This window comes from Semicossyphus pulcher, unplaced genomic scaffold (genome assembly GCF_022749685.1).
Source record: "Semicossyphus pulcher isolate SPU_LCO1_2020_fin unplaced genomic scaffold, fSemPul1.0.p SCAF_19, whole genome shotgun sequence".
NCBI lineage: Eukaryota > Metazoa > Chordata > Actinopteri > Labriformes > Labridae > Semicossyphus > Semicossyphus pulcher.
The window spans coordinates 20590259-20618200 of NW_027211692.1; the positions used below are offsets into that span (position 1 = coordinate 20590259).

General features: G+C 41.3%; 1 protein-coding gene across 1 annotated transcript; it reads right to left on the minus strand.

Annotated features, from left to right (window-relative positions):
- Positions 1-266: 266 nt before the first annotated feature.
- On the minus strand, positions 267-27765 carry LOC138597347 (cilia- and flagella-associated protein 337-like). The gene is made up of 19 exons (XM_069668940.1): positions 27695-27765; positions 27366-27444; positions 26139-26234; positions 25671-25979; positions 22895-23068; positions 22553-22636; positions 22267-22359; positions 21929-22100; positions 18945-19112; positions 18544-18692; positions 17866-18099; positions 17096-17260; positions 14691-14806; positions 11199-11329; positions 5727-5804; positions 5447-5548; positions 4256-4446; positions 1874-2071; positions 267-1113 (listed from the first exon to the last, which is right to left on the minus strand). Exons 3-19 carry the CDS (start codon positions 26217-26219, stop codon positions 862-864), a joined length of 2697 nt encoding a protein of 898 aa, XP_069525041.1. The 5' UTR covers positions 26220-26234; positions 27366-27444; positions 27695-27765; the 3' UTR covers positions 267-861.
- Positions 27766-27942: the final 177 nt, after the last annotated feature.

Consider the following 27942-nt stretch of genomic DNA (forward strand, 5'->3'; position numbering starts at 1 on the left):
AGTGCTTGGTTTCAAACATGATTATACATGACTGAAACATCAATGATGCAAGGAACAGAAACTGCAACACTGAATGAAGAAAAATGGATCACACATATTCAGCTGGGCAGAGGCCTTGTGCTATTTTGTTTCAATCACTCATGAGCCTTGTCTCCTCTTGTAGCTCCTGTCCAGTGAACCAACACTTTTTGGTGAGTGACCTAAATGAAATATAGTCCACTCAAATATATTAAAGTTGTAGTTTAATGAGTATAAAGTTCACATATGCCTTCACATCCAGACTTTGAAATGAAAATCAATCTCAAAAAAGCCGAGAAAACCGTGTAAGGAAAAAGTCTAATCTGTGATGTTAAATCTATGTACCAGCCTGAAACTACTCCACTGGCAAAACTCCAGTTAACACTGCCAACTTTTACTGACTTATACATCACAACAGTACAATCACTTCACACCATAAGGCACTCTAATTCCCTGAAAAATAAAGTGGAATGTTATCTCTTTGTGTTCTTTAAACATCACAGTAAAAATTGAGACTCGGGAGCATCATAAATGCTTTTTCATTCTTAGCGGTTGTGAGAAGAAGTCGTGACAATTCACTGCACACCACACTGTCCTGGGGCATAGAAATAAAATGTTTAATAGCTGCAATTTAGTGTGTTTCTCTGACTCAACTTTTTTCGACTGCATGACAGACAATGGCCCAGTTCTCCTCGTGGAACAGCTTTTCTATATATTATTTAGAAATTTCAGGAAAACCTTGCCAAATACTTTTGCTTACAATAATAGATTTTTTTTTTCAGTGTTCCCTCACAAATCCTGCTCAAAATAATGGAAGAACATTTCAAATACTAACAGGATGTTTCAAAAACACTGTGCAGGTTTTCTTCTTTCCACGCTTGCTTCCTTCCCACAGTCCTCTCCCTCATCCTCTAACCCTACCTCTCCACCCTCGGCAGAGGTGTCGGATCCTGGGTCAAGTGGTGTCTCACTGGGAGCTGGAGGTGACCTCCTCCATCTTTGTCTCGTCTCGTCTTCATTGTGGTCTCTTTGATCCCGCTCGGGTCCCTGCTGTGGGTGCAGTGGTCCAGGTCTATCCAAGCACCAATGCTCCTCCTACGGGGGGAAGTGAAGCAAGAATATGGGAAATGTGAGTGACTGTCTCTGTATTTTCTCCTTGCTCAAAAACATATTCATAATTAACTGTTTACTTTGATAAGCTGATGTGCTGAATATGGATGCAGTCTTTTAAACATGAAACAGGCAATGTATGAATCAAACAGTACTTAATGAAATAGAAATGTGACATAATACCTCTTAAATCTTTCAAAGTAACAAGCTACATTCAAACAGACAGCTTTTATTGTCTACACGCTCAGTTGTGTGTATGTGTTATGAGCAGGCATAGAACAAAAACGTGCATATTTCTTTATATTGTATACAGTATATAGGTGTCCATGCATGCTCTTCTTTGTAGCTGTGTATTAGAGTCGCTCTACTTGTGTGTCTGTGTGTGGGCCTGAGGCAAATTTGAAATGAAGCAACACTCACTAGACAACGCCCCAGGCTAACTTAATATGGGTGTCCTTTGACACAAACACCCTCACACACACACCCTAACTGCGGCTTGATGCTGGGTTTCACATCCATTTCGTCAACAGGATACTACCACCCACCAGCACGCAGCAGAGGGGGAGGTGAGGCTTTATCAGAGCCAGAATGCACCACTGTACGTTTGAACCGCGAAGATCTAAGGGGCCTGTTACTCTGGCAGTGCGGTACAAAATATCTATTCCATCAGAAACCATTCATTTACAACACGCAGCTTGTGTTGTGTCAGTCAAGCTTTTATAGTGCTCTATAATGGTTTGTGTACCTGTCCGAACAGACCAATGGTGTCTCCAGGCAGGTAGCTAAGAGCTACACTGCACTCTGATGATGCTGAGAGAAGGAGGAGTCTATCGCCATGGATACAAACGTCCAGGTGAGTCACACGATCAAGGTGTTGTCGGAAACTACACAGTTGTGTCGGAGGTTCTTTGGTTGTTTTTTCTTCTGGTACAAGGCAATAATGCTGAGAGACATATGAGAAAAAAGGTGGATTATTTCTTCAATGTTTCTTTCTTTCCATTCTCTTATTAAAAGTAGCAGTTTCATGAGTCAGCGGTGACTGATTTACTTCTCCTAAATCCTTTTGAAACCCTGTGTCATTGATTTCATTGAATTTGTGGGCTGAAATGAAAATTGTCACGAGCAGATTTAGTTAGCTCTAGCTAGCTAGTTAACCCAAAGCATCTTCAGTATAGTCATGGCTACCTACACAGGTTAAAAGTCTATTGCTGTGCACATGGTTTCAGGCAGACGGTAGATGGAAAACCGGATATCATTTTAGTGGACAAGAGCAGGACAGTAATTATATAGTTTATTCGCATCACCATTGCAAAATCTCGTCATGCATGTTTCGTTTTGACATCCTGGCGTTCCATCTGAGCGTTTGTTTGCTTTTACCGTGCCGTCCAAAAGGTGTTGTCCATCTGCCATCTACCGTCTGCCTGAATCCATGTGAACGCAGCATAAGCTTAAGGTGCATTGCCTAGGAATAAAGTCAGCATCTTCGACAGCTGATGTTCCTTGTAGAAGACTAAAATACTAAAGCAGCATAATTCCTGTTACGGGGGCTCTGAGATACTTTCATGCTGCCGTAAACTCAGTATGGATACCTAACTTAAACTTAAGTTTGGCTTTGGTTGCTGGAATAAAAACTCACCTTATTCCAATAAAGAAAGAGCCGCCAAGGTTAAACTCTTAACTCAAGATTACAGTATGGAAATGCATCAGACAGAGTCCTGAACAGGGGCATATTGTAACATTATCCATTACAGTTAAAAATATTAAATGATAAGAGTGTTCTCTTTGGACTTGGGAATAACTTTAGCCCAGGTTAGTGTTGCTACTGTGGCAGTAAGCTAGTTTGCATTTATTGTTAGAAAAGGTAAGCACACTGTTTGATTCATTGCTTATAGCTACTTTTTAGTTATTGAAAGGTGTTAATGATAAGTCACCCTCCAAACTCCTTAGATAGCAAGTATCTCTCTAAAGCCACAATGCGGTTAGAGAAACCAAACTTGACCTCAGGGTATACTAAGTAATGAAAAAATAAAGGTAACAAACAAGCACAAATACTTAATGTATTTGGTATGTTGTGTTGTAGCCTATGTAAAATACCTATGATAAACTACTGCATCATGCTAGGGCGTGACCTCGTACTGAACTGTGAACTGTGAATTCCTGGGTCTTAGAGCACAACACCGTATACTGTGCAATCACGTTAGTCATCCAGATGATACTAAAGCGTGCTCAAAACTTGCCGCAGGACAGGATTTCTACCAGAGCACTGAGCTTGTCCAACTTCTTCAACTCTGCTACATATATACATAAATCTCCATAAATTAAACTGGAAGCCAAATGAGACGCAGCCATTAGAATTCATCCCCACTTATAAACTGTGACAGAGAGTTGAGCTGTAAATACTGTGGCAATAATACCCGAGAGGGTGTTCTTTTACCGCAATTATGAGCATGACAGTGATGCAGCTACGCCTTATACTGATGCGGCGATCTGAGTCTTTATGATCAGAGTCAAAAAGTCAAAGGAGCTCTGTGAGGTGCCAGAAACTCTTCGGCTACCAAACATGTTTTGTATATGAAGTGTGAAGTGAATCTATAAACAGCTAATTTGGCAGCAAGGTCTACTTTGGACTTTAATCATTTTATCCTCTTCTCGTAGCCAAAAACATGTCACAGTAAATCACACTCACAGTGCTTTTACACACTTTTCAGTGTGTATATCTGTTAAAGGGGGATGCAAATTGCAGACAAAACTCACTTTAAACAGTCAAACTGCCTATAAAGTTTTAAATACAAAATCCAAACGGAAGAAGAGGTTACCCTCTTCTTGTCAAAGATCAGTATATAATTAAATCTGGTCTGCTTTCGCTCTAGCAAGCAATGGGGGCTACAAAATGACAGACAGTGTCATTTTCAGAGTGAACAACACACCTAATCTAATCCTTGCTTCCATTTCTACTACAGTCTGTCTCTTGATCTCCGTCCGTGCCTCTGGCTCTGTGTTCACATGTCTCCATCACTCTCTTTTTCTTCTTACAGAACACACAAATGTCATACCGGGTTGTGGTATCACTGTGAACAACTGTGCTCCTCTGCAGCTGAGATAGAACATGTGTGCAACAAACACCTACCTGTACATCCCAAGTCTTGAGTGTCCCCTCCCTATCACCCGTGACTAAATATTTTCCACAGGGGCTAACAGTCATGACAATGGAGCCCAGCTCTTTGTTGTGAGCAGGGAACTCTCCCACCTGACGGCTGTGGGCGGTGTTCCAGAGTCTGACCACACCTGAAGCTCCGCAGGACACCAAGTCTGCACCACCTGAAGGAAACAGACAAGTATTTATGTGGGGAATAATCACTGTATGACTTTTGCAGTTTAAAAAGCATATGTGAAGCATCAAAAGCACAAATGCAAATCCCATTAAGAGGTATTATAGGTCATAAAAGTTAAGATATGGGGTCTACAGTAAGGTCTTCAGGTTGTCTTTAATGAGGAAAAAAGGCACATCCTAGCAAGCACTGTTGATGTACAACTGTTCTTATATTAGACAGAACAGCAGAGAAGCTTAAGTTAGAAGCAGACACCTTATCAATGCCGCCGGAGGCCAAATTGTATCCCCACCATAGCTGGCCAGAAGTAATTATCAGGAAAATGACTTGGATCTGGGGCTCTATATGCTACTCTACTAATACAGCTCTGTATTGCCAGCCTGAGCAGATGCATAAAGGCCACAGTGCTTAGGATGATGGTGTTTGAGCAACTGCAGCTCCAGCTAGCAGAAGCTGCAGTTGCTCTAGAATAAAAGGGAGAATAAATCAAAGTATCAAAAGATGAAAAAAAGACAAAAAAACAAGCAACTTTCTGTAGTTGAAATTCAGAAAGAAGGAAAAATAAACTTCAAAGCTCAAGTTGCTGCGTATGAAAAGTAGTTAAAGTTTGGAAACTTAAAGCAAACTCACCACATCAAACGATCATGGATGTGTACTGTACAGTAACTTAGCACAAGATACCTGAAGACTCACCGTCTTTGTAATTTGTAAGCACAACACACACATAGTGTAATGTGCTGGTGTGTGTTTGCAACTGTGTATTTCAACAAAAGAAAAAAGGGCTCTGTACGCAAAGTATCTGACAATTAAAAAAGGCTTTTTATTGTAAGTCCTTCAACTCTCGAAGATAACTTCACTGTGTTTGCATTCACTATAACATTGTTACTCACGCATAACGCTGTGTCCTGTAACTTACAAAGGCTAATTTAACAAATAACTCACATAAGGTTGGTAAGGAATATAAGGTTGCTTAATTTTCAACATGTCACCTGTAGTTGCAGCTGCAGACGTGCGTCTTGGCATAAAGAACAATTGAGTGATGGCAAGGGAGTTATCATTGTCTTCTTTGCCGTTCACACCAAGATGAGAATCTGAGAAATGACCTAAAAAAAATCCGTCAGGGAAAAAATTGAAAGACAAAGAAATACCAGGGTAGTGAAACACATGCAGAAGAGCCAGAAACATTACTTTAAAATCACAAAATAAAGTGCTGTATGATTAATTTATTTGCATTTGTGTGTGAAAGTGAGAGCTGTAGCTGCTTCTTGCCTTCTCTGCGTGCACGCAGCTTCCTCAAAGCTTTTTCCGTGCTGTTGTTCCACACTATAATCTCTCCATTGTAACTTCCTGCACACATGGGACAAACCAAAGAGCAAGAACACACGATGAACTCTCACAATTACACATCGCTTTTTGTCATTTTGTAATCTACAAATACAGCAGAAAAACTCAAAGGCTTTTATATCAACAGAGTCCATTAAAAGAGAAAGAAATGTCATGTTTTTAAAAATATATAAAGGATAAACACAAACCTTCTGTCTACACACACTTCGACTTCACTTGTACTGCTGAATCATGCAGGCCAGCCGCTAGAACAACTCTGAAGAGGATAAAACTCAACATCTGTCCCCAGATACCATCTGTTCGAGCACTCAAAGCTCAACATTAACCTCGAGAGAAAGTGCTTTTCAAATTTTCATTATGTATAAGACTGGTTGTCGGACTGTGTGTGTGTTTTATCCTATAAGTTAGAAATCTCATCAGGTGGTTGGACAGTTGAACAGCAGGAGTTAATGAGATATGAGAGGAGTGTGTTTGCTATGGGAGGTGTGTATGTGTGAGCAATAGGAGGTATAAAGTTTATGAGTGTGTGGGTCGCTTTGCATTATTCATGCAGCCCAAGGCCAGCTTCTGTATTTCAAGTGACTTTTATCATGCCCTGTGTGAGAGAGAGTTAGAGGGGGAGACAGAGTTGGGTAAAGGGGGTGAGAGTGTAGAGATCTGGGTTATCTACACAATGTTGAGCTTAAAAAATGGAGCTGGATCAACACACACAAGTTCATTAATTTGTTCTCTAATACACTTTAAAACAAATCTGTTTTCTACATGTTCACCTTGACCTTGATATCACAAGGCCCCTGCTAAAAATGTTGCTTTCAGACAGACTTCACCAGATCACTTTGTGATGTCACAAAGGGGAGCACAGCTGAACTTCCTGCCCCTGGCACAGTTCAAGTACACACCGACAGTTCAAGTACACGCCTACCCAGCAGCTCAGTCTGCCTCGGAAATGTCTTACACTCCACTACTCTGCTTATCAAGTTGGTTAACTCTTAGAGAAAGTGTTTCTATGGCTGTGAAAGAAAGACGTCAGTGTTTACTTTTCCAAAGGACAAGAGCACCGGATATTTATTCAAATCAAAAAAAGTAAAGTTTACTCTTTGCCGACAACTCTGTAGGACGGCCACAGGGTAGCTCAAAGAGAGCTGGCCAATCAGAAAAAAAGCAGGCTTGTAGGGGCGGGGTTTCTTAAAGGGACAGAGCTGGCTGAGCTGTTCCAGGCAGAGGCTGTATGAGGGCCTGCACAGAGCACCACTGTGAGTTATTTTTAGCTGTAAATTATGCTAAGCTACTCCACAGGTATCACAGAGTGAAATATGAAGCTTGAATTTAGCATAATACCCCTCCCTTTATAGATGTTGGTAGACGCTCGGACTTTGTATTACTTATATTGAATCATTGATCAATAAGTTGATTGCTCCGTATTGATGGATATTGTCCCCCGTAAGTTTATCTTTTTTAACTCACTAACTTGTCAACTAAGACACTTAAAATGTACAGCCTGTATAAATCAAAGCATCCTCTGCTTAAAAAGAAGTCATTGCTTCACTCAGTATTCTGATTTCTATGCCTGCATTTCCATTTCTAAAACATTTTGGCCGTCCATCAAAGTTCAGATGAGTTGGTCCTCGGTCGCTTGGAAGGTGTTCAGCCACGGAGGATTAAGGGATCCGAGGCAAGAAGGAAGAGTGAAAAGAGGGAGGTTGTGACTGAAGGAGGTACACAGGACCCCTGTGTACATGTACCCTGCTGTGTGTGCGTGCGTGTGTGGGTGTTTGTGTGTTTGACAGTGTCTGTGCAGGAGAAGTGAAGCGGAACCCAGGGAAACAGTCTGAATATGGATGAGGAGGCTTCACAGCCACATCAGCCAAATGTTCCTGCTTCAACTTTATTCAACTTGAGACACAAACAAACAGGTGCATGAACACGCACAAAACACGCACACACACAGACCTTAGCATGTGTGCGTCCGACTGAACTTTAAATTGACTTTTGTCACTGGTGGCCATGATGCCACCACAGCTTTCTCTTGGCAGCACTTGCACATAATTTGGCAACATGCATGCTTTGATCTGAAACAGCATTACTCAGTGGGACCCAGAAGAAATTTGCTGGCAACCGAAACCAATGTGTCATCGCTTTCAGACTACATGTTTGTGCTCAACGGATTTGGAGAAGAAAAAATTAGTAAAAAATAATTAATGTAGAGAATAACTTGGTGATAGTTTGCATCCACCTTTTGCTTGAGTGTGTGAGAAGACTGGAAATGTAGAAATGTGAATCATCCGCTTTTCGCATTCGCCCAAAGGCCCAGAGGAAGACAGCAGGAACACGCACAGGATATTAAAGCGTAGGAGGAATTTATGAATGAATAACATCATTTTATGATTTTTTTAAGGAGACAGTAGTAGAACTGGATGTAGCAGTACCACCATGAGATTAAACCATTTCAACAGCTGAAAGGTCACAGCTATAAAACCCACAAGTGTCCAAAAAAAGACGAGCCTTTTATTAGGATAGCTTTAACTCTTTGCCAGATATCATCAGGCAATATTAAATACTATCTATGACGTGAATGATTTGTATTCGTTAGACAGATTGTCATCAATTTTGTGAACCAATTGACTGAGTGACAGAAAGAAATGACAGATAAGGAGGGGTTTCTTGAAAAACCCTTTTTTATTTTGTCAATTTCCTGCATCAACTTTTAATAAAATGACTCAGTGATTTGGCTCGAGCCAGAAAATGCAATCATGCTGTCACGTTTTAAAGACACCTGCAAATAAACACTACCTTCAAACACACAATTATTTTACTCTCTCTTTCTGGCATATACAAACCAACAACCCAGCAGACCTATTACACACACACATACACACACACTTGGTTGAAAGACAGAAGGCCCTGTGTCTCATTTCCTCTCACTCCCACTGAGAGAGGTCTAATAAACATAATTTAAATTGGGCATTAGGATTAAATTGGAGGTGGAGGGTGCAGCGTGGGGCTGTGTGAAAGTGTGTGTGTGTGTGTATGTGTGTGTGTGTGTGTATGTGTGGGCCAGGGAAGAAATGCAGCAGGCTTACTAAGAAGAAGAGGCAAAACTAATAAACAGAAGTGAACAGGGAGTGTCAGTTAGAGTCTGGAAAAAAGGAAAGAAAGCAGGCGAGCGAGGGGGAGAGCCGAACACACCGGCAGAGAAACCGGGGAGCCAAACTTTGAAGAAGTTTCCAAGTTCACAGAGCAGCTCCTGAATCGTGCTTTTGTTCCAGGTCCAACTATTCATTTCATTCCAAACCACAGCTTCGAGAACACCCACTCTTGTCTACCTTTCCACCTCCATCCCCCGCTTTATCGCTCTCTATACTTATCTGTGGAGTTGATGCGTCTCAAAAGGCCACAGAAGGTCAGCTTGTGTCTGCACTCTGCTCGCACCGACTGGAAAACTGAAACTGGACTTTCAATACGTGAGCCAAAGAGATACAAGTTCTCAAACTGAAGAGCGTACTGGGGAAGATTGGGTGCAGAGTGTTTGTAGTTTGATGTTTAACGAAGTGGACCAGTGACTGGAGGATTGCCAGTTCAATCCCCCAGGCAGAAAAGCCCAAGAATGCCATGAGTGCTGCTCGTATTTCAAAGTATGCCGTCTTCATACACTTAGAACCTTAACCGAGCAGCTTGTGCTGCTTGGATGGATTTGTTTTTCTATGTAACACACAAGTTCTTTGTTTCTTTGGTTCTTAATATGATAACTTGGCAAAGGGATTCAACTGCTGCAGGGTTGAATCCACCAAATCATTAAAAGAAGAAAGTTAAAATCACAAAAACAAACATTTAGGACGAGGTCCAAAGTGAAACATGGAGAGACTTCTCCATGAGGTTTGCTATCAGTGAGGTAATAAATACAGACACAGACAAACCCACCCTGGCTGCTTCGACCTACTCATTGTGCAGACAAAAGAAACAACAACAACTTAAACACATTGACAAGCCAAAAACAGAAGAGGAAATTTGTCGGCCTGAGTAATTGTCCCTGCGAGCTCCCCGGGCGAAGTGCTTAGTTATGGCTGTTATACCTCACACACAAACGTGCAGCGACATACACACACAGGAGAGGAGAGTGGGAGGGAGATTAGAAATTAAAATCAGAAAAAACAAGTTACTATCCGCCATAATGCCATCCCAGCTCCAATCGGCCATCAACAATTTAGCTATTTATTAATCAGTATAAACAGACATCTGCATGCAAGCGCAGCTAACCATCTGTTCTTAGATGTCGTATTTCACTTCCGACTCCGTTCTTGCTTTTCAAGTTGCTAGTTGGACTGTATAAATGCAGTGCACAAATAAGGAAGTCTTGGCTGGAAGTAACCTCAGGCTACACCGAAAAGCTAGCCGGAGTTCCCAAAGGCTATATTATTGACGCTACCATGGGTTTCAAGATTGAGACCAGTATTAAGTGAAATAAAAAAGTAACATGTAACTCTTTATTGGAATATAGATTAGTCTTTCTGCACAGACCAGATTACTGTATGTGGCTTTTTTATCCTATATAGTGGTTGACATTTCCAGTTCACCTGCTTTATATACATCTCTAATTAAGATTTTAATTAGCATGTAATTTGCCATTTAATGGGCTCTAACATGTAGAGGTTTCAGCGTGTGGTGGAGGCAAATGTCAGCTCAGAATAGAGAAAGAAGAAGCGGTTGTTCCTCTGAGGTATGAAATACAGATTTTTATTAGATAAAATAAATGCTGCCAAAAATAATCTCAAATATTGTTTCTTTCAGCAGCTGGAGAAACTGCTCCTGTACATCACTCAAGTTTCTAATTTGATCTTTTTCAAGTTGTATACCTTATTTTCTTACGTATAATGATTTTTTACATGTAATATTGTTTGACATTTAATCAAGAAATGTTCAGTTGTACGTTTGAATGTGAGCCCTGAAATATAAATCTCTCTGCCTTCACATGTGCATCAGCACAAAAAAGGACTACAGAGCTGTATCCAGCAGAGAAAGACATGTGGAGCATGAGGCCTCTGATAACAACAACACTTGCTTTAATCATCAGATAAATGCTTTAGTTTTCTTTTATGAGATTCACTTTTATTTCCTAGCCTCTCTTTTCTCCCTTCTTTCAATTTCTTTCTTTCCTCGACATGAGCTCTCATTCTTAATTTAAGTCTTAACAAGTAATATATAAAAAGGAAAACAGGCACACACACGCACATGTTCCCTCATGACATTGGGGACATATCTGTTGAAACTGGGGACCCACAATAACTCCTTTCCTGAGGAGGGTGATTGTCACCTCTACATATACCCTGCTATTTTTTTTTCAGTAACAAAAGTTCTCATCACGTATGCACACAGATTTACACAGACAACACACACACCCACCTGTAACAAGAGTGTGTGGTGGCTGGAATGCGGCACAGAGCACATCGCTGCGATGCTGAACTCCTCCTTTCCACTCTGATGGTTCGACAAAGGACTGCGAGAAGGATTGCAGACGGAAAACTGTTAACATCCTGCAGAGACAGAAAGACACAGGGAGAAAGAGAGCAGTGGTGAAAAGTGAGGACAGTGTAATGATGTAATACATATTCGAACCTCATAGACTTTCTTCACAGAATGCATAGAGATGCAGCCTATTCATCCACACATACAATCACATTCCACTCAGTTCACAGTACATTGTAGTAGCAGTAATAGTAGTAGTGACAGATGTGGCAGAGGTAGCAGGAGCAACAGTAATGTGAGTCAAATGCAGCTGTAGTAGTAGTTATTTTTTTATTTAACCTTTATTTAACCAGGAGAAATCCCATTGAGATCAAGAACCTCTTTTTCAAGGGAGTCCTGGCCAAGATAGGCAGCAGCAAATACAAAACACAATTAAAAGACAAATAAAAAGATTAAATTTACAAGCAAATTATGTAAAACAAGTGCATGTTGTGGAGTTGGCCTCAAGAACTCTCAGTTTGGATTTAAAAGCGCTCAATGAGATTAACTCATTTAGTTTCCAGTCTTTCTGCAACATATTCCATGCAAAAGGTGCAGAGTGAACAAAAGCCTTTTTACCCAATTCAGTACGGGCATAAGGAACAGAAAGCAACAAATGGTCTTGTGAACGGAAAGAGTAAAGATCAACATTTCTCTGTGCAATTAAGAGACAAATGTAGGTGGGCAGTAGCATGAATATTGCCTTATAAGTGAACGTATACTAATAATTGGTCCTTCAGGTGGCTAGAGCAGGCCATTCCACACGAGAGTATAACTCACAGTGGTGTGTCAACACTTTACAATTGGTAATAAACCTCAGAGAAGCATGGTAAACAGTATCAACCTTTCGAAGACATTGAGCAGAAGCATTCATTTACAGAAGATCTCCAAAATCCAACACAGACAAAAAAGTTGAAGCAACAAGACGCTTTTTTGCATTGAAATAAAAATATAATAAAAATAATGAATAAAAGGGGACCTAATACAGAACCCTGCGGCACCCCCTTGTGGACAGTAACAAATTCAGAACACAAACCATCATATTTAATGCGTCCTATTACTGAGATAATTTGTAAACCAAGCGATTGTGTGCTCCGAGAGTCCCAAATGAAGGAGTCTAAGCTTTAAGATATCATGGTCAACAGTGTCAAACGCTTTTGACGAATCAATAAAAAGTAGTAGTAATGGTGGCCCCAACAGTAAAAGTTGTAGTTGTAGTGCTAGAAGAAGTACCAGTTTCAGTGGTAGCAGTGTCAGTAGTAGAGGTAGTAGTAATAGAAGTAGAAGTGGTTATAGTAGCACTTGTTGTGGAAGTACTGATAGCAAAATCAGCAACAGCTACTGTAGAAATAGCAGTTTTACTAGAAGTAGAAGTAATAGAAGTTGCTGTTGCAGCTCTAGTATCAGTAACAGTAGTAGCCTCATAGTTGTTGTGGTTGTAAAAGTAGCAGTAGGCTAAAAGTAGTTGTAGCAGTGGAAGCAGGAACAGCCATGGTTCTGGGAAAAACAGTAAAGTAATACTCATAATATATGTAGGAGAAGTAGCTGTATCAGCTGTATTAGCAGTAGTAGCATCAGCAGCAGCAGCAGTAGTAGTAGTAGTAGTAGGCCTAGTGGTAGCAGTTTTAAAAAATATAGAGCTTTGAATTATTTTATTCTGAATTAGAAAGACCTTTTCTTTTTATTACAAATGAGACTAGACTACAGTTGTAGTACTGGCAATAGAAGTAGGAAATAATAGTAGTGATGGCAGCAGCAGCAAAAGTAATATCACTAGTAGTAGCAGTAGCAGTAAGAGCAGAAGTAGTACCATATGCAAATAGTTCTGTCGAATAGGACACCTCAGTTTGAGTCGAGAGAAATTACTTTCAAATTCTACACCCAAAAGAAAAATGAGCATATTCTCAAATTAAGGCATTTTCGAAACAAGACATATTATAACCTGTCGAGAATGTTTGCCCTTAAATACATTTAATTTTGAGCGTCTTTACAGGGATCTTTGTAGAAGATCATTCCAATATCAATTATCATTTCCCTTCAACAGATTCATACTTTGACAGCGTTTATAATTAACCTGGAAGCAGATCTTTCACACCACAGCACCACAGCAGACATCATGTTTATTCATCACCTCAGAGGGGTTTTTATCCCACCTGCAACGAGTTCCACTTCCTTGCTTTCATTGTTGTGCAGGTACTGTACATGAAATGAGAACATGATGCACAGAGGTTCCAAGGGGAAGGAATATGTCTTTCAGTGGGATGCAGATATTTGAACCTGCATGAAGTCCGTATGAGCAGCAGAAGGCTACAGGAGTTTGAATTAGATCCCTTGCAATACAGCACAATACGGATTAAACTGTGGTCGAGCTGGATCTGTACAAACAGGAAGTGATATGAGCGGTGAAAGTAATAACGGCCCTATTTTCTTTTACTACTGCTGATCTGTCGTATATGTTCTCTTTACCACTGTGACACCCCAGAGAGCGAGAAAAAGTGTCTCTGTGTGTGTGTGTGTGTGTGTGTGTGTAGGGGAGAGAGAGAGAAAGACGGAGGAAGACAGAGAGAGGGAGTCGTATAGGTTGATGATAGCACACTGCTGAGTTCAGCTCACTGGGTGTGAAAGGATGATGATGGGGATGAAGAGCAGATGTGATGTGGGCAAAGAAACACGCAAGCACAGACATGAGCTTGTGATACTCGTTAGAGTCCAGATGTCTGGCTGGCCCTGAGTCGTTGGCAGGTGGAGGTAGCAGGGGAGGTCAGCTAGAAGCACACACACACACACACACACACACGCACAATATTTCTCACAGACTCATTCCGACTTTTTGACAGGTGCTGCCTCTTTCACGCACAATGTGCGAACATAAACAGGCTATGATGATGATAACTGCATCAAAACACCTGGGTCTTAAATTTGTATTTGTCTACAATATTTAAATAAGAACAGAAGGTTCTAAAAATACAATTCAGTCAGACAACTCACGTTATTATAGTTTGAAATGTTTATTGCTGCAGCAGAATGTAGCTTGTGTTTGGCTCCAACCTCATCACTCCTCGCAGATTTATTTTACATGCAGAAATTGAGGAGTGATGAGATAATATCTTAAACCCCCTATTCAGAGCCTGCAGGTGGATGCTGGGGTGGTGGTGGGGCTGAAAGTAGGAGCGCAGTACTGGTGCAGGGCAGTGATGGCAATGACAGAACAAAGGAAGAGACAGGAAATCTTGCAGCTTAAATAGACCACCAATTGGGAGGAAGTGTTGTCAGGCAACTGTGGAAGTGATGCATATCAATTATTAAATCAGTGCAGCTCGAGTTGTCTGCCTGAACTAGCTCGCAGGCGTCGCCCCATTTATCACAACTGTATACACACATCTATATTACCTTTCCCAGCCCATCACCAGTATACTCCTCTTCAGCAGCAGGATCTGTGAGATCTCCACAGCCCGACCCAGACCAGCATTCATCCTGTGGAGGCAGCGGCCATTGAAGTCCCACACCTGCAAAAGATCATATGACGCTCAAAGTACTATCACAACACTAAATGAGCAGACACACCGCCCGTTTCAGTTGATCCCTTTTCTCCACCTTCACAAGCATTTGCTTGCCCTGTCCTGTTCCGTAAGAAATTAAGTAAAGATGATTTTGAAATTAATACAAAGAATATTTTTTGGACGCCCATGTGATGGTGCAAACTATCAAGCTATTATACTATAATAAATCCATCAAGCATGACAGCTCAGGTAATAATCCTCCCTCTCTGTCCTGTTTTGCATGATGACGCAGGTTGGTTCTGTGTGTTCTGGCATTTAACAAAGAAACACTGATTGGCCCAATGGGAATGCTGTAATTAAAAGGTCAAAATTCCGAATTCTGAATGGCCCTAACTGCTACACCATGGGTTCAGTGTTGATGAAAATTGGAGAGATGATGCATCTTGTTACTAATTGGCTCGAGGGGTGCCTGCTCCTTCTGCTGAGGATGAGTTGTGTAGTTGTTTCATATGGCACTGTGCGCTTATACCTGGCACAGCTTGCACATGCACATGGCTGCATTCTGGCACGGGCTCGTGGGGCCAGAGCTGATGTGGTTGATTATATTGATTATAATATGCATAATTATAATTTATTTTTATCTGTTGAGTAATATTGCACTAAGCATGGAGTCATTAGTGCAAAAACATGTCACAGCGGACCACATGTTTAAAATAAATAACAAATTTGAAACTGCATGTGCACACAGATAATTAGAGAGGATACAGACAGAGAGAGCTAAGACTATTACACAAAATGAAATCATTATGCAAGATGTCCACATGCACAACCAAACACACACTATCTCACTGATGTGCCAGTATGCAGTAGCACAGAGATCAAAAAGTGGCTATTAGTATGCTGTTTCTGCTAGAGTGGCATATGCTGATATCGAAGTGCTATGCCACTGTTGATTATTTGTATGCTGGTCCTCTCACACCAGGAGCCTCCTGATACACATGCAAATTAGACGCATATATTCTGATCTGAAAGCTGATTTTATGTATTTTATAAATATACCTGTAGTATATCTTTTAAAACTATGATAAAAAAGTTTGGTGGCGGATACATTTTGTGAATCGGAACAAGTTACCGAAGGTCTAAATTCCCCCAACTGGCTGATTTAGGAGCGTGCCCTTGCTGCAGACCAGAGTCAGTGTATACTTTCAGATGATCCAAACGTATAGGTGACAGTTTCATGTGGCAAACCACAACTGCAGTGGCACGTAAGTAAAAAAATTACTCATTATGAACATTTATATGCAATACATGGGCCTAGTTAAGGTGCCCTCTACCTGGCGAACATGTTCTATATGAATGAAAAGCTCTTTATTTCTGTTGTTGATGCTTTTCAAAAGAAGAGACAAAAGTAACTCAACAAAATTCTTTATTGGGTCATTTGTAAAACTGAAGCTGTGCAGTGATGATTTATTTCTCTGAAGATATTCTTGCAGGCAGGCACGCCACAGTCCATTGACTGTTGAGTGAAGTACAATGAGTCATTTTTAGATGTCAAGGTCACACAAGAAGAGCTCAAACAAAAAGTAAGACAGATATACTAACACTGTCTTCACTGTCAAGATTAAGACAGTGGGCCAGTGGAGACAGCTTGTTTCACACACTTAAGAATAGCAGTCATTAAAAAAGAGATTGTTTATCGTATTGTTTAGTTTTAAGGTGGATTAACAGTCATGCATTAAGGGGTTACAGTGTAGCTATGGAAGCCCACACACAGAGCTGCTGTAGCTACAACCATAACTGACGAACGCCCCCTCATAATTTGAAAAGTGTCTTTTGCCTCTGAGAGAGTTTAAAGTAAAGATTTTTTCATTATTAGTAACTCAAACTACTATGGCACTCTCCAACTTACTTAAACTGCTGACTGTGATCGCTGCTGTCAAACTAAGTGAATGAACCAGTCTTCTATTTGCCTGTTGAACTGTCTGCAACTTACAGGTGTCTGCAATTTAGAGGTATTCTGGGGTAAAAGGTAAAGCTATGGTCTTGTATAGTCCTGCTAAAGTACAACAAGTCAATGAACTTTTGACTTGAAGTTTTTTTTCAGTTCTGAACAGTCTGCCACTTCAACTTCCTCTTGACATCTTTACATTAAACACTACTTTCCTGCCATTTTCACTTTCCAGTCAGAGCACTTTAGAGTTTGCATCTCTATGAGGATAGACGTGCAGCTACATAGTTCACAGCTGTGAATGTGCGTTTGTTTGTGTGTGTGTGTGTGTGTGTGTATCCACCTACTTTGACCTCTCCGTCAGTGCCTGCAGTGAACAGCCGGGTCTGCGTGCCATCCAGGGTCATGGTGGAGATCTCAGCGTTGCCATGGCAATGGTGGAACTGCTTCACCTTTTGGCCCGTGTCAGCCAGCCAGCAGATCACAGAGGAGGCAGAGTCGCTGCTGACTACCTGCAGAGAGAGAGAGAGAGAGAGAGAGAGAGAGAGAGAGAGAGAGAGAGAGAGGGTATCAATCATGAAAGAGATTTTGATCCTTTTAATGCTGTGTGAAAAGCAGCTCCAGCTGATGTATTCTTTAATGACTCGCACATAACCAAACCATTCTCCACGCTCCGTTACACTTTGTTTCACTGCCAAGCCGATGAAGAGAATGTGCAACTAATGCTGCTGTCAAGTGGGAATAAAAGCAGGGGCGAAAAATAAAGAGTGGGTGCACCTTTTAAAATGAGAGATGTTAATATTGAATTCACTGGCTACTTTTGAATATGTGTGGTGTTCCTACACTGTGTGGGAAACTAATGTTAGCTGTTATAGAGTGCGACAAAGGGAACAAACCATGCACTAATGCATTATAGTGAAACAAATAAAAACAAATGGTGGGAGCACTATTATGCTATATCTGACTAGTTAATGTCTGAGTTACATCAAGCTTTATCAACCCTACACGCGTTGAGAATGTTGTTCAATAATACACTTTCATACTTTTGACACCAAAGTAACCCATATTTCACAAATCAATGAAAGGTCAAAGGTCAGGTACCACTTCCACTGCATACCTGTCTGAACAGACTATTATACAGCACACAGGTAACAGGGTGTTCATGGCTGCTGGTCCTTTTCTCCTCTTTCACGGTCTCCAGCAGAAGGAGCAGACTGTTGAAGGACAGCAGGAGGAGTTGACGCTCCTCGTGTAGGAACAGGAGGGTGTGTGTGTCCTCTTGAGTCTTTGGGAAGACTCCAGACAGACAATGAACGCACAGCTGACTAGATACATCCCATAGACACAGGACCTGTGAAGAGTATATGTTTGTAGAGGTAGAAGCTTTATGAAATTAAAACATTATGAGATTATGATGACAATGGATGACCCCGCCTACAATTCACAAGTACTCCGCCATCCTGCTTTACGGCACAAGACCCGAAGACTGTTGAGTTTCCAGAGGGAACTAAGTGAAAGCCTTCATAGTTTCTTGCAATGGCAGATGGTGTTTGAGCAGAAGGCAGATGGAACATAAATCACATCTAAAATATTCATTATCTTCAGAAAAGCCAAAGAGAAGGCAAACATCAAACATGCACAGTGCTGCAACAGGGTGAGGAAGAGCAGCACGAGAAACAACATCCTCTTTGCATCAGAAAGAAGAAGGGTTCAAAGGAAATGTGGTCTTAAATTTGGGAAATATTACAATTATAGATCTCTTTATCATTACATTATCTCATTATTACACTCCTACCTTATCTTTGGAGTAGCTGAGCAGTTGTTGCTTGGTCTGCATGAAGCGGACTGCGGTGACAGGGCTTGTGTGTCCGCTGAGTGCACAGACTGGCTCGGAGGTCACATAAGGGTTCCACAGCAAGACCTGATGATCCACACCTGCTGTGGCTACAACCATTCAGAAAGTCCCACATAAGCTTAAGTGCTAACTAAGATTGATCACAAGCAATCATACTGTTTTGTTTCTCCCATAACCAATTCAATGCTCAATGAGGCGTTTGATAGTTTATGTACGCTTACAGAAGCATTGTTAGGCTTTTATGTTGGTTGAACAGATGTTCTGCAAATCCATTCACACATTAAAGTTGAGGATGAACACTATCAATCTCATTTCTCTTGTAAGTACAAAATAGTTCCCACCGATCAGATTTAGTCCATTGTTGTGGTCCATGTCCCACACACCCCTCTTTGTAAAGAAATAAGTGACCCGTAGACTCCTGCTTTCCTGTTCCCTCCAGCCGATCACCAAGCTGCTCTGTGGTTTGGTGCTGCACGACACAAAGGCTTCCAGGGAGCCCAGGTAGCTTACTGCAGAGACAGAGAAAGAGTCAAAATGTGAAAGTAAATTAGGTGTGACAGATACTATAATTAGCTTCAATACATTTAGAAAAGAGTGTGTGACACTGAGAAGGAACAAGCCTGTTCATAATTAAAGTCAATTAGACAGTGGACTGGAAGAATAAAGGAGAATTAGGAAATTAAATAACTTTATGCCTCTCTTTTGTTATGTCTTAGGTTCCTGTTTAACAGTCATTACAAAAGCAGGCACAAAGATTAAAAGTGTAGATCTTTTTACTACCAACCAGTACCTGCACTACTACGGCCTAAGTAGCACAGCCAGTTGACTGAGAGCTGGAGGTACCAACACTTTTCAAAAACCTCCCACAGAATTCTGGCAGGCAAAACATTGAAAAGACATGAAGAAAGCTTTATTTTGTAGAGGCATCGAAATGACAATGAGCAAGACAGAGTCTGGATGTGACAGAGAACAATGGGCTTGATTCATTTCAATGTTAATCCACATAAATTTGATCTTAACTTTCTTTGTGCAAACTGATTTAAAGAGAAGAAAAAAGAAAGCGATCATAAATGAAGGCCGTTCCCCAGTGTGGAGCATTAAAGCAGCAGAAGTTACGAGCAGAGGGAATAAATTAGATTTAATTCCAACAAGTTCCACGTAATACAACATTGCAACATATTTTGATGATGACACACTGTTCATTTTATTTCATTTCTTTAAATGAAATATTTCTCCTGCTGATGCCAAAATGCTTTCATTACAAGAACTCTGAAGGACATCCACTTTCTGAAATGGCTGTGCTTAATGTGCATTGACCGCAACCCTGCTGTAAAGTAAACCAACCAATCCACAGGCGCTCAGCACAGCAGAGAATTAGGCTGGTTTGATTTGCTCACTGGTATTACAGAAAATGTAACGGATCTTGCATCACCATCTATCTCAATTAACACATTGATTGAGAACAGCTAAATTGGATGCCACAAGTCTCTATTAGAGGCTGCTTAGCTTTCATATACTGCACAAATGCACGCGGGATGTGAGATGGCATGTGACAGTCGTAGGTCAAAGATCGGCCGCAGAGCTGGGGCAAATAATTACGTGTGATTGCATTTCATAGACCACATCTTTTCTCCGTCCTGTGAATTAAAAGATCACTGGATTTTCAGACATCATCATGACTCACTGATTAATGAGGCCTTCTCTCTTTTACTGACACACACAAATCATAAATCAAACTATTTGTGATGCAGACGCAGACACGCTACATCTGCCTTAGACTTATTGCTGTGTGTTTAGAATTTAAAGAGCAACAGCAGGAGTCACTGTAAATCTACATCAAAGCAATCCTCTTTTGTTCTGGCACAAATCGCTGAGCATTTTGGGAGACTTTACCTACACGCTGACGTTTATCCTTAATGTCCGTTCTCATTTCTTTGATCACAACATAATGTGCATATCTTAATGCTTTTCTCTCTGGCTGGCACACACTTCCTACAGCTCCCTTCCTTGTCTTGCAGGTCTGTGTCCATCACAATTTCTTCCTAATTTCCTCTCAATCTTCCTCCCTGTTTCTTTTTTCCTTTCTTTCTCCCTCTATCCTCGTCACCCCTCCACCCTTCTCTCGCTCTCTCTGGTGGCCCATGAGCCCGGGGGTTTGGAGGTCTGGATAACCAGCCATGTCTAATGGTACACAGCCCACTCATACTGCAGGGTGGGCAACTTCAAAAAGCAGCACCAGCACCCCAGAGGTATGCCAACACACATATGCAGGCACACACACTCCCTCCATTCCTTTCTCTCACTCTGAAAACACCACACACATATGCATACACACACAGCACACACTCTCTTGTTGTTTCCTGTGCATGAGCACACAATGCCTGGAAAATTTCAATTAACCAGTGCTGTTAATGTTCTGGCATTGTCTCCTCTGTTTCCCCCTTTTTTGTATTCTCTTTGTTTTCCCATTTGTTGTGCTTATTTATAAATACTTTATTCTTGTTTCCCCCCTTTATCAGGATCTCCCCTCTCAGCCAAGCTATTCTCAAAGCGTAGCCTCCGCTGAATCATTATCAAACAGCCCAATGACTCTTCAGAGAGGCTCTGTGCCAATGATGCAATCGAGATACAACTAAGCGACCTCTTTGTTACCCAGACTGAGCTCAGAGGGGAGTCTCAGGAGGCCAGACCCTGAGCCCGTGACTTTATGCCAATAGTCAAAAGTCTGGCTATGCAAGACTTTAAAGTGGATGACTCAGGACTCGCTGCATGTGTGTCGATGTGTGTGTGTCAGTGACAGAGACACACCCAGGCATTTCCACGGTGTTGCATAAGCCGTTATTAAAGTTAAAAAGAGAGCAAGCAAGCACAGACAGCGGCTCTCATCCCGGCTGTCAAGGTGAAAGTGTGCGTCAGGTATCCCTGACACCCACACTGTGGGCTTTGTTTCCTCATTTCTGTCATCTGAGCCACCAATTCTCTACCCTTGCTTTCATTCTGCCCAGTGAAAAAAAAAAGAAAAACTATTTGGGGTCTCATTAGCCAGCATGAAATCCATTTGATTCAAGAAAAACAGCTAGCAGAGCAATTTGGTTAATTAGAAATCCAGTTTTCTTCCCTACTTTAGCATGTTGAAAATGTCTGCTGACCCCTTCATTAACATATAATATGAAATAGTTGATGTAAAAACACAGAGGTTTGGTTTGAGATAGCACTAGGGAAATGATAAAGCTACGAGAAAGACATACTTGTTTGCAGTTAATCAAAGAAACACTTCTTGAGGTACAGGCACAGAAAATACAACTTTTGCGTGTGTTTTTCCTACCTTTTCTAACCCAAGCAGGTGTGTGCGCTTGGTGTGTCACAACGTAACAAGAGTGATGCTTTCCTTTGACCAGCTCATCCCATAGGATGATGTCGGCTGAATCAGAGTCTGTCCTCAGACCAAGTCTCTCAAACAGAGTGATCTGAACTGAGGTGAAGTATATACCGCTGACCTGGGATAACACACACACACACACACACACAGAGTTACAGAGAAATGGATTGATGCACACATACAGGTGACGCAGACAAAGGAGGACTCCTGAGAATGATCTGCCTCCCACCTGCTTCTCTTCCCTTTTTCAATTATTCCTGTTCCTTTCTCTCCCCGTGTATTACCTGTCCTCCGATGTCTCCTATGGTGAGGACGGCCTGGTCCGGCTGAGAAGGATCCATCCAATAGTCTAGACACCAGGGAGTGAACTTCAGACCCTGGAGAGGATTACAAGTGGAGTGAAAAGCCTAATCCATCAACACTGTTCACAGGTTTATAATATACACTGGATGTTGAGTGTGAGGTTTGATGTCAAATGCTAAAGCCAATATAACAAAACATTAGAATATATATAAACGTACTGTATATATTGCTCTTTTTTTAGAGGACAAACACAGGCTGAGCTGTTACCTGGAGTTTATACTTGCAGCTGAAGTCCTGTTTAGACAGTATGTCATAAAAACACACCTCTTTACTTGTAAAGGACACGGCTATCTGAGAGTAAGAAGAAGGGAGTGAATAGAGAGTTAATTAAAAAAGAGACGCAAACAAACAGACAGTTGTTCAACTTATTAATAGGATTTAAAACGATTAAACAATCTTTTACCCAGAAATATGTAGGTTAGAGAGCTGCTCATTTAAAAGCATACACAATTAATGATCTTGTTTCTGAAAATATGTCTGTTTTGCAGACATGTTTAAGCCACATGCCCGCATTTTGTCATCATCTGACTTTCCGAAACTAAAATTCACCTTGTTTACGTTGTGCAGCAACACCATGTCAGTGACCCAGAGGTCTTTGGGTGCCACTGTGCTGTTTTGCAGTCGATGTGCGTGCAGCAGGGACATGTCCTCTCCGTCCCGCAGCCCCACGGTCCCTCCTTTACTCACGGTCAGATACTGACCTGAACTCTGCAGGTGCAACACCTGCGGAGACCAGAGGACATTACAAAGAGACATTTAACCTTGACAAATAAGCACTGGGTAGACAGACACTCTGCTTACATCACACTTTAGTAAAACTGACAGCTTTAAAGCTCTTTGTGATTCAGTTTGTCACACTTTAATGGGAAGTTAATCAGTAAAATGGAGGCTACAGCCTTTAAAATGAAATTTAGGATATTTCAGAATAAAGTACTTCCTTTGCTTTCTTGCTGATCTTTAGCCATAAAACTACACTTGCTTAACTAAATTAAACATGACCTCGTCCTTAAATCTTCCTCTTGTTGGATGCAAATGAATACAAGTGTGTGGGGCACATTTCTTTTCGCTCAAACCAATAAAACAAAAAGGATTAATGGATGATGCCATTTTATTGGCTCAGCTACAAGAAAGAGAGCTGCGGAAAAAAGGCTGAGCTGACTGTCTGAGGAGACGAGACACTGAATATATTCAATGAAAGAAAGCTTTATTAATACTAATAGAATAAAGGTCAGGGCTTAGATGCACTTTAGTGTAATTACTGCACACAAGGTCACTTTCCCCCAACCAACTGCCCGCTGTGTAGGATGTCCTAGATTAGTGTGTTGTGTGTTTATCTCTAATTATTCCAATTATACCTGCAGCTGGTGAGTCACTTGTACGATCAGTTTTTAGTGGGGGCATTTGACGATGTACCAAATCGAGCACTGACATTTTCAGCAGTCTGTAACCTGCTGTATATTACTTTAAAATTGTTGGACCTCTCTTGGAAAGGATATTTACTGCAAATTGACAAAGAGCCAACATCCTACCCACTTTTTAAGCTATAGACTCCCCAAAGAACTGTGTGATTTTGTTGAGTCTTGTCCACAGACACCTCACGATGTAATTGTTAAATGATATCAACATACCTGTTATTTATCCTGGTTCAAATGCTGAGGTGCTCAAACTTCTTCTGTTAATAGGGCCGATAAAGGCCCATTTACCTTAAAATATGGAAGCCCCAGTGTATTTTAGTTGTGCAGGAAGCCCAAGGATAACAAAAAAGTGGATTACCACAGATTAGTAAAAGAGAAACCCAACTTGACTTTGGGCAGGACATAAGAACCCTTAATGTTTCCTTAATCCTTTAGTAATTAATTCATAGTGATGGATTGCTGCAGAGGAAGAAGTTATAAACACAACACTGACAAATGTCTTTAAAAAGCTTTCATGGCAAACTCGTGAGCAAAGAGTTAAAGACCAGCTCCAGTCATGTTTTAAGATGTTCCATAAAATACTCTGCTTAAAAAAATAAATTGTGTCCCCGCCCACTATGTACTACGTTTCTCGTTTCGTAAAATTACAGCTAAACACAAAACACGTCTCTGCCGTTGTTTAGTGGCAACTTGTTGAACATTAGCTAGCTTGAAACTTAGTAATCAGTAGTAGCATCGTAATGTTAGTAGTCAGTAGTGAGTTTGCAATGATTACAATGACGGTTACATCTGGCTCACGTATCGCCAAAGTGGTTGCCATGGGTTGCACATAATGTTATGCATACCGTCACCCCATCCATTAACAGGATTGGCTCCTTAGGTTTGTGACATCTCAAACCTGCCAATCTGAAAACGTGTTGTTCAGCCTGTCCTTGGTACACTGCGGTTTAAAAGCAGACAGGCCCAGCCATGGAGATGACTGCTTATGTTGTCCCTGATATGTCTTGTAGCACATGAAAAACACCACATGGAGATGTTTACATGGTTAAACACTTTATTTTCACTGGACGGGGTCTTTAAGTATTCACTATTTTGGCAAACATGGAGAAACATTTGTGTCTGTCAAGTTTCTGATTATCGTACGAATTTAAAATCTAGACTTTTGGTTCTGTTTTGGTCTCCACCATCTCCTCAGGAGATTTTAAGGCTCTTTAGTTCCTTTACAGTCTGTTATGTTCAACACTTAGCCGCTAACTTTCTCTGCCATTTATTGCTGGTGAGGTAGCACATGTGGGGATTATTGTGTTGGTTTGTTTTGTCTGTTTTGTATTAATACATAAGAAAATATAAATCACTAAAGTTTAAAGTATTTCTTACATTTTCTTTGTATCAATCTGCTTTAATTTTGCTCACTTAACTGACAGACTTCCAAACATAAATCCGTCTTCTAAGCAGCGTGACTCCGTCTGCCTCTTTTAAAATGATCTAAGCTAAATAGGCCAAACCCTTCTGGCCATTTGGAAAACAACTTACACAACATTCTGACATTTTGACTCTCTCAGGATTGAAAGATTGAAGTGGTGAGCCATCACTTTATCCACAGCGGTAGGCACTTCACACCGGCCGCTTCATTTACATTTTAATTGATAGATGTTAAACTTAAAGGAGTCCAGAGCCATTTATCTCAGAAGAGGTGGGCCGTTTTGATGAGCAAGACCCTAATACTTTCGCACTTTCCCTCACACAATGTTTAATAATGTGGAATTCCAGCCAGTCAGCAGAGTTTTGGCTTCTCCAGACAGTCAGTCAATGTCAAAATGTTTTTCAGTTAACATCCTGCTATAGATCAGAGGTTTAAAATGGCCAACTCTTCTTCTCTGTTGTCTCTGAGAGTGCAGTGACCCTTTTACCTTTTGAACAGGGTCTCGATGCGGACAGGTCAAAGTGCGCGGCGGCTTCCAGCAGGGCACACTGCCTGTTCGGTTGTTCTTCACTTTATCGGAGAGCTCCAGTAGCAGGAAGGAGCACAGGCCTCCCCAGTCCACACGTCCCTCTTCCTTCACAGCATCAATATCCAGAAGGAGGCCGCGGTGCTCCTGGGTGACCACCACGCTATCAAAAAGGAGGCCGTATTCCTCCTCGGAGCCGCGGCCAACTGATGAGCGAGCCAGATGGATGAATTCAGCTCTGGACAAGGAGCGAGGTGCACCCGAGGGGTCCTGTATAAAGGTCAGACGAAGATATTGTATAAAGTCTGCACATTTCTTATCAGGGAGACTGATAAAAAGAGAGATATAGATTATAAAAGTCTTCCCAGGTGACTTAAAACTGTTGAAATATGAAACTTTTATTCTAAAAGAGCAGACACAAACACTCACCAGGAAAAGGCCCTGTAGCTTTCTATAGTCCTCAGTGTTCATTCTGCTCTCAAGCTGTGCCACCTCCATCCTCGTCCCCATGGTTACAGCTCAGACCTGTCAATCAATCACCAACATATCATACAAGGTCCATGAGGTATAACATTTGTACATGAGTCCGTGCAGAGTCAAATAATACATTTCATTTGTAGGTGTTGCACGACGAAACATGATGTTTCCTGCTCAAGTAATCCTTTAGTAACCTTCAATATGAGGTTCACCGTGGGTTGTCATGTCACCATAATCATATGTCAGAGTCACAGCAGCAGCGGACTTCCTTTGTGTGTTCCTTTCAGTCTATCCAAACATGTCTGTGTTGAATGGTGTTCAAAGGTCTTTTCATTTTCAACATTTCTTTTCCCTCCAGCTCAGCGGCTTTCAAAGGTGGGTGAATAGGTCCCCAAATTATGCCTCGGAAATGATTCCAGGAGGCGGCGGGTTGCCAAAGCATGCCAAGTATGTGTGTGTCAGGTAATGTGAAATAAAATCCTGCAGTCAGGAAGATGAGCAGCATGAATGGTAGTGTGAATAGAATGTAGGATTTGTTAAATTAGTCTGTGTGGTGATTAAAGGCACTTTGAAAGTTTCTTTCTGACACTCTATAAAGGGCCAAATACACTTTCAGTTTCATTTGTAGCCAAACATAAAGGTTTATGAGACCAAAATTCATTGAAGTGTCATCAAACTGCCCTGAGATCTAGACGACAGGGTGTGTAATGAAAGAAAAAGATCAATGCTTTGCCAAAGCTTTTATGTCTTTTATAATAGTGATTAACTGTGTCATGATCTTTATAGTCGAGGATAGTTTATCCACCTCTTTATTTACATCACTGACAACAAGTTAGTAGACTGCAACAGATATGTTTATGCTTCTGCAATGAATGAAAAGAGTGGTGTCGCCTTGGGGACATTTCAATCATGTTGTGTTTATGAGCAGGATGACTTTTAATCAACTGCTTCCTGACGCGTTCTGTGGCAGGCAGCTGGCATCAGGCTTTATGAAATTACACAGACACAGTTCCATAAAATCAACACAAAGAGATGGCCATATTTTAAACAGATGCACTCTACATATTGCTGTTGTAAAACATCTAACATGTCAATGCCTCTGTCATTTCTGCTCTCAACACGTACATTTTACAATATAACTCAACAGACCAATAAAAGTATGTTATAGTGCCCACTTACCTGGCTGGTCTTTCTTCTCCCCAGATGGCCACTTCAGGTCCAGTCAACTCTCCTGAAACTTTCACTTCTGGATTTCTATCTGGGGTTTATTAAAGTTGCACAGAGTATCATCCACTGCAGTCAAACTGTCCAAAAAGCCATCTCAGCACCAGGCTGAAACTACAAAATGATAGGCTCTCGGCCCTGGCAGCATCACTCTCAAGTTGGCTGTACCTTTCCAGGACTGCTAGTGTGTACACACACTTCAGTCAAGCAGGTTTTTTAATAATGAAGCCTGCATAGTGGAGCTGAATACACATTTTCTCAGTTAATAACAAATTCAAACTTACCAAGACCACCAATTTCATCCTCTCAGTCCACAATGGCTGTCCTGAGTAAACGGTCCCAGACTCCCCGTGCTCTGAGGTGTTGAAACACCATTTTTTAAATCTATGACATTTCAAACAAATCCTCAGCCTCTGGCCCGGTCTGTCTTGGGCTTGGCTGGGTCCCGTCCGGAAGGAAATTCAGCTGATTCCAGGAGCCGGAGCTTTGTGTCCAGAGGTTTGTCTCAGGCAGCAACGTCTAAAAAGCAATC